Source organism: Arachis hypogaea, chromosome 6, assembly GCF_003086295.3.
Source record: "Arachis hypogaea cultivar Tifrunner chromosome 6, arahy.Tifrunner.gnm2.J5K5, whole genome shotgun sequence".
Taxonomy (NCBI): Eukaryota; Viridiplantae; Streptophyta; class Magnoliopsida; order Fabales; family Fabaceae; genus Arachis; species Arachis hypogaea.
In genome coordinates this window covers 9924737-9932754 of record NC_092041.1, presented here as the reverse complement: position 1 = coordinate 9932754, position 8018 = coordinate 9924737, and the positions used below count along the sequence as shown (strand labels likewise).

Sequence of the window (8018 nt, the reverse complement as noted above, 5' to 3'; positions counted from 1 at the left end):
AGAAAAGAATTTTTTATTTTTTATTAAGACACGATTGTACACAATAGACACGAGTGTCGGTGAATATCGTGTCCAAAATGTGTCCGATACGCAAACACAGCAACTCAGTAAAATAGATGTGCTTTGTAGTATATGTGAGTTAGAAAAATATCTATAAATATTTTTGTTAATAAAAAACGAATATAAAAAAAATAATGTTACATAGCGTTAAATATTATTATTTTTGTCAGTAATAATTTTTATTTATATTTATAGATGTTTTGTATATAAAAATTATATAATTTGTATTTATATTTGTTAAAATTTTGTGCATATAAATTAATATAATTTGTATCTATATTTTTTAAAATTTATATATATAAATTAATAAATTTTATTTATTAAAAATAATTTAATATTTGTGTTGACTAAATAATAACTAAAAATACTAAAAGTTGTTAACTTTCAAGAGTTTTTCTAAAAAAATGTATTAAAAATCAATTATTTACATAAAATAATATAAATAATACAAATAAGATCAAACTAAATATATATTTTAATAATTATATTAAGTATAATGATTAATTTTTAACATATCACTCCAATGTTTGTTTTTTTTCTTTTTTGATCGTAACATATCAATTTTGTTTTTTTGTTGAAAGATAGTAACATATCAATGAAAAAGGAAAGTACAGTAGATAAGTAGGCCAAGAACATCAAACCCTAGGAAAGAAAACAATTAAGAGCAGAAAAGAAAATTTGAATCCCATGGGTATCTAGTATCTAGATTAAAATTGATAAATAGAGTTTGTCTTAAATTGATTTTTTAAATTTGATTTTGATAAAAAAAAAGTTATTATTAATGTAATTTATATTTAAAATTTTATATAAAAATAAATTATAATAAATTAAATATTATTTAGATTACATTATTAAAAATTACGTTTAGATAAAATTTACTATAAGAATATAAATTATATTACTTAATATATTTTTTAAACATTTTTTGACTATAATATTTTTTTAAAAAATATAAATTTTTTGCGTTAAAATTTAACATTATTTTGGTCATAATTTTGTAATATTCTTTTTTAATATTTTTTATTTAATTTAATCTTTTTAATAGAATCAATAATTTATATTATAAAAAATTAACAATAATAAATCAAGTACATTTTAATTTAAGAAGTTATGGTAAAAATTATACAAAATTTAACAACAAATAATAAAAAAATCTATTAAAAAATATAGTAGTAAAAATAATTAAAAAAGATTTATACGAAGAATGAGTATTTAAAATTTCATTAAAAAAAGACCATAATATATATAAGATAACATTAAAAAATATATTTTCAGAAAGACAATAATTATTGAGAATTCTTATGATTATTCTTTTTGTCTCATATTATGACCCAATATTAAAGTTAGATTTAAAATAAGTAAGTCCTGTCTATAAAAAAGAGAAAGACCTCGAAAAACTTTTCTAAATCACTCAATTTATTAAAAAAATAAATTTATTAGTTAATTTATCTGATCTGATTTAATGACAAAAAGAGACTCTCAACTACACTGATATATATTTATAATCTTATCTATCATTTAAAATATCGAATAATAAATTTTCTAAATATTAAAAAATAACTACTTACCATTATAAATAAAAGACTTACAGACCAATAATCAAGTTTTTCACTCTAATTATATAAAAGTATATTTAAATTTAATTCATAAAAAAATTATTATAAATTCTCACTAACTTAAACATTAAATTTTTTTTTATAAAGGACATCTTCATTCTCACTCAAAAAATCCATTTGGCTTTGTCTTTCTAACAAAGATATCGGAATCCTCAGTCAATCCATGAGAGAAGGAAAACAAATTTTTTTAATTGTAACTATTAAATACAAAAACTATAATGTATTGTTTCATGTAAATTAGAATTGGAATATAGAATCACATCTGGGTTTAGAAAAAAAAGGGTTGAGAAGTTACTAATATTTAGGGTTTGTTTGAAAAATTTTAGAAATATTTTTTTTTTAATTTTTGACTTATGAAAAGTAATAGTATTATTGTTTGGTGTAATTTTTAAAATTAAAGTGTAATTTTTTAAGAAGCTATTTAAAAACTTATAAAAAAGTTAAAAAATGACTTCTCTTATAATATTTTTATTTTTTATTACATTTCTATAAAATAAATACTTTTAAAGTTAAAAATTCAAATACAAAATAAATTATTTATAAATTATTTTTAATATAGTTATTTATTGTTTAAATTATTTTATCAAAAAAATTTAATTAAGTTGGTTATTTAAACTGGGTCTTAAACGTTGGCTAAGGCTTATCCATCTTGAGCGCTCTTAGCCTGCCACGTATGCAAACATTTCTACGTGGCTACCATCCACAAGACTACAACTCCATCTTTTCTTTTGGTACGTCTATCATCTTAAACCCCCTCTCCACCTAAATTATCAGGGTGATGTATGTTCATATGTTATTGTGCATTCAGGATCCAAGATCTTGTTAAAGATATATCATTGAATTATTCTTGAGTTTAGAGCTATGGGTCGAATGTAATTATTAGTGTGATTTTATTGTTGCCAACTATTATGAATCAATCAATCAACTATCCAATCCCTACACCATATTAATAACTATTCACATTATCATATCTTTATATAAAATAATATCTTAATATATAAATACATATTATATTAAATAGTTTAATAATTATTTTTACACATAAATATTTTTAAGATATTATTGTTTTTTAAAACTTGGATAAATATATAAATACATGTATTTCTCCAATACCAACTATATATTTGGTAGTTATACAAGTAATTTGTTAATAGAACAAAGTATTATTTTTATTTTTAATATTTAGAATAAGTTTTATTTATATTTTTAATGTTTAATTCATCATATTTATATTAATATTATTCTGCCGTTAACTATACTAATAGATTGGATTATATTTTTCAATAATTTTTATTTAAATATATTTATTTTTAATTAGGTCTTATTTAAATATGTTCGATATTAATATTGTACCAATTATTTGTGTTCAGGTTAAATTATATTCCTAAAAAAGTAAATTATATAAATTTAATAGGAATTAGTTTTAACTTTTGATAAATTATTATTCAAAATAGATTATTAGTTATGTCCTAAATATTTGTATTCTAACTTTAACAAAAAATTTTAAAAACTCTAACTAAAATTCATTATATGTAATTGATGATAAAATAACATTAAATTATTTTTACAAATATTAAAAATACAAATAAAATAATTTAAATATAAAAAACACAAATAAAACTTATTCTGAACATTAATAACAAAAACTATACATTACTCTTTGTTAATAATAGTTGGCCAAATAATAACATTATTGGACATATCTTTAGAATTACATCAAGATTCTTGTTAAAAAAAATCTAAAGTGATATTATTGATTTTCTCAAAGTATATTACTAGTACAAACAATCTAATCAAATTGCACCACTCCAATCTTTTACTCTTCCTACTTCCAATTCCCATAATCTCTCTCTCAAAAATCCTTCATTCCAAGAATGGAGAAGCAGGTGGGGATCATAGGTGCTGGAATCAGTGGTCTCATTGCTTGCAAGTACATCAAAGCAAAAGGGTTTCATCCAATTGTTTTTGAGGCCACAAACACCATTGGAGGAGTGTGGACCAAAACCTTAAACTCCACAAAACTCCAAACTCCCAAAGTGATGTATCAGTTCTCAGATTTTCCATGGCCATCTTCTGTAACACAAGATTTCCCTGACCACAACGAGGTGCTTGATTATATCAAAGAATATGCCCAGCACTTTGACCTGATTAAGCACATCAAGTTCAATACTCGAGTTGAGGGAATTGAGTACCAAGGACCTTCCATGGAAGAGATCCAAGCATGGCATCTATGGAATGGAACCGGTGAGGCTTTCAGCACAAGAGGGAAATGGAAAGTTTCAGTGACGGATACACAAAACGGTTTAAATTCAATTGAGGTATGATGATGAACCATGATGGTTTAATTTGGCTCTATATGAATAGTATTAGAAGCATAACTCTGATATGTGATTGCAGGTATATACATTAGACTTTGTGATCCTCTGCATAGGGAGGTTCAGCGATGTTCCAAACATTCCAGAATTTCCTTCAGATAAAGGACCAGAGGTCTTTGGAGGCCAAGTCATACACTCAATGGAGTATGCTTCTATGGATTCTCAGACTGCAACTGAGTTCATAAAAGGGAAGCAAGTCACTGTCGTTGGATTTCAGAAATCTGCTCTAGACACCGCAATGGAGTGCTCTACAGTAAATGGTAAACGATAAGATAGCATGCCAAATAAGGCGGCTACCCATGTGAAGATAGAACTGTCAAAATGGGCTACACTCATTGTGTCAGTCTACTTATGTCTTTAAATATACAGACTTTGCATCTAAACAAAGTCCCTTAAAATTTTGGACTAAATATGCTGAGCCCAATTAACTAAAAAAAATGACGGGTTAAATAAATGGGTTATTTTTTATATTCTTTCATAAAAGTAGCATTTTAGGACAATATTTTCACTGATTCGACCAAAAAATACAACCCATCAACAATATATTTATGGTAGAAACTTAGGTATGTGAAGTTGATAACTGAGGGCCGTTATATGATTTGACTAAATTTTTATCTAATGGCTCTCGACTATCAACTTCACGTGAAGTCGATTGCACTTGAGTTTTCACCTATATTTATATATATTGTTTGTTTGAGGTTTTTGACTTAAAAATAATATTTTTTTGTTAATTATTTTTAAAAATAAAATAAAAAAAATTAACGGATCAGCTATTTAACTTATTTGGCTAGCCATAAGTAGTTTGAATTGAAAAATTATAGCCCGTGAATAAAATAGGTTTAAACGACCCTCAAATTTAAACGGGCTGAGTTTAAATGGGTCGGATTGACCCGTTTGACCGTTTTATGTAAAAATGATAAATGTGAATTGTTAAATGATTTAATATTCTTGACCAAATAATTTTAGCTGTTTTCTTCGTATTTTCATGTGAGTAACATATAATAGATTATGAATGCCACTAATAACACAACAAAAACAAACATGATTCTTGTGTTTTGATGGGATTCACTATGCTGTTTTTTCAAATTGTATTAATTGGCATACAATGTAGGTGTTGATCATCCATGCCGAGTGCTATACAAAACAGAACATTGGAACCTTCCAGATTACCTGCCATGGGGCATTCCTCTGGCTTATCTATACCTTAATCGTTTTGCCGAGCTTATGGTTCATAAGCCCGGCGAAAGCTTCTTCCTGAGTTTGGTTGCCACTGTTCTTGCACCTCTGGTAATCATTGTTTGTGACCTTGTTATATGTTATGTTCATTGTTATTACTTTATCCCACGCCATAAATTTTGTGCTGTATTTATTTATTTGGAATCTTTATGTTATAGATTATGGTCATTACTCGTATGAAAATATTTTCATGTAATACACATGTTATAACTAATGAATTATAACTCAAATGACATAGTTTTTTCATTTTTACTTAGAAGTTTTGGGTACGAATCTCACTCTTAACTTTAAATATGACTTTTTTTTTGTTAATAGAGATGGGTGTTCTCAAAGTTTGTTGAAAGCCACATAGATAGGAAACTTGGGTTATCAGAGGTTGGGATGGTACCAAGTCATAGCTTTCACCGAGAAATCAACAATTGTTTGATCTCTACTGTCCCTGATAATTTCTTTGACAAGGTTAAAGAGGGAAGTATTGTATTGAAGAAAGCTCCAAGATTTTGGTTCTCCAAAGAAGGTGTTGTGATTGATGGAGAAGAAGCCTCTCCTCTAAAGACTGATTTGGTAATATTAGCTACTGGCTTCAAGGGTGACATCAAACTCAGAAACATATTTGTGTCTCCCACTTTCCAAAATCTCATACTTGGCTCTCCAAATTCAACTGTTCCATTATACAGGTGAGATTGAAGTTGAACCAAGTCATAAAGGTAGAAACTCAAGTGCAGTTAACTTCATGTAAAGTTGATAGTTAAAAATCGTTAAATAATTTCATAGATTTGACTAAATTATTATATATCAATTCTCAATTATTAAACTGCACTCGAGTTTCCACCTAATCCAAAACATAATCTAATACTTGTATATTTGTACATAACAGCCTAAACTCTTTAGCAGAAGTTGTTGGTATGTATATAAATTTGATATATTTGATTTGATTTGATTTATTACTAAACAGGGAATGCATCCAGCCAGAAATCCCACAAGTGGCTGTGATTGGATTCTCTGAAAGTGTAGCAAATTTGTATACATCAGAAATGAGGTGCCGTTGGGTTGCAGAGCTTGTGGATGGAAGATTCAAGCTACCAAGCATTGAGGAAATGAAGAAAGATATAAGAAAATGGGATGAATACATGAAGAAATACTCAGGGCATTACTATAGAAGATCATGCATAGCTGCATTGCACATATGGTATAATGATCAACTATGCAAGGACATGGGTTGGAACCATAGAAGGAAGAAAGGCATATTTTCAGAGCTATTTCAACCTTATGGTCCTCTAGATTATTCTTTTTAAATGCCTTCACTTTCACATCAAATAATTGAGGTTTAATTATTTTGTCGGTCTCCTATAGTTTCACTAAATTTTTAATTAGGTTTTTATACATTTTTTTTCGATTGAGTCTTTATACCATATCAGATTTTATAAGTGATAAAAACGATGAAATTAACAGAATATTCCGTTAAACAAATTGAATATATCTAACACTTTACTGAACATTCTGTATAATTTAATAGAATATTCTGTTAATTTAAACGTTTTTGTCATAGTAAAAACTTATTTATAAAATCTAATATAGTATAAGAATTTAATTAAAAAAAAAAGTATAAAAAATTAATTGAAAATTTAGTGAAATTATATAATTGACACAGTAATTAAACCTAATTGAGCCAAATTAGATTGCTTATGTATTTTATTTAAAGAATATTAAAAATTAACATAAAATTATCTTTATACAAAGATAATAATTAAAAAATTATTAAATAATAATTAAAAAATATATGTAAGTTTTATTTAATTCAATAATTTTAAGAGAACATTTTCATTGATTTATGAAATAAATTTTCTCTCTCTCATTCTAATTGCTATTATGATAAGTTTTTTTTTTAATTTCTTCAGAAATATCGAATTTCATTTTATTGATATCCAACATCATACAAGAAGTTTGATATATTGAACCATTTATAAGCATTTGCAATTTGGATACCTAATCGGTTGTTGAAGTGTCTATTCAAGATATTAGAGTGTAAAGTATCATCCCACCATATATCTTAATCTCATGTAGTAATGTGAATATTGATTCCTAAATGTAGACATAGACACGTATTTTATCACTTTGTTATAGAACATATGAGTTCATTCTTATGCCATGATTCCCTAAGCCCCAAATTGAGTAGACTTTTTTTTTTTGGAATTTATATGAATTTTGCATAAGTTTTAATCATACGTTAATATATTGAGTTTAGTTTTTATGTAAAACATTTTAATTATAATTATTTTTTAAGGATGAATACCCAATTTGCCGAAAGGATAATAAGATTTAAAAAAAAATATCATTTTCGACCACTAATTTTTCTGAGTTAACAATAAAAAATATTAATAAATGGACTAATCAATCCTATGAAAGTAAATATTAAGTATTGAAAATGATATTTTTTTTGTTAAGAGTTTTATTGTCTTTCGAAGTGATTGTTAAAATCTGTTTATAATTTTTTTTGAATTATTATTTATACAATTAATATAAAAATTAGTTATATTTATTAATGTAACGTTATTTAATTTAAATACACGTATAAAATAATTTTATATTGATAATATATTAAAATTAAATTTTTAAATCTTATAGTATATTATATCATAAAATTATTATCTCAAATATTTAAACTAAAAAAATACATAAATAATTATATATAACAAATATGTTACTCATAATTCAACATAAATTCTTGAAT

The 8018-nt window shown here is 25.2% G+C and overlaps 1 protein-coding gene across 1 annotated transcript; it reads left to right on the top strand.

Moving 5' to 3' along the window:
• The first annotated feature begins 3351 nt into the window (after positions 1 to 3351).
• Positions 3352 to 7142, top strand: LOC112695901 (probable flavin-containing monooxygenase 1). Its single transcript, XM_025748432.3, has 5 exons — positions 3352 to 3994; positions 4074 to 4311; positions 5163 to 5338; positions 5603 to 5964; positions 6243 to 7142. The coding sequence occupies exons 1-5, from the start codon at positions 3551 to 3553 to the stop codon at positions 6580 to 6582; spliced, it is 1560 nt and encodes a 519-aa protein (XP_025604217.1). The 5' UTR covers positions 3352 to 3550; the 3' UTR covers positions 6583 to 7142.
• Positions 7143 to 8018: the final 876 nt, after the last annotated feature.

Bases quoted from the DNA above. Each gene is read 5' to 3' on its own strand.
- LOC112695901 (XM_025748432.3), top strand. From the start codon at position 3,551: ATGGAGAAGCAGGTGGGGATCATAGGTGCTGGAATCAGTGGTCTCATT. The intron at 4,312-5,162 runs GTAAACGATAAG...CATACAATGTAG, and splicing joins GGAGTGCTCTACAGTAAATG to GTGTTGATCATCCATGCCGA. The intron at 5,965-6,242 runs GTGAGATTGAAG...ATTACTAAACAG, and splicing joins TCAACTGTTCCATTATACAG to GGAATGCATCCAGCCAGAAA.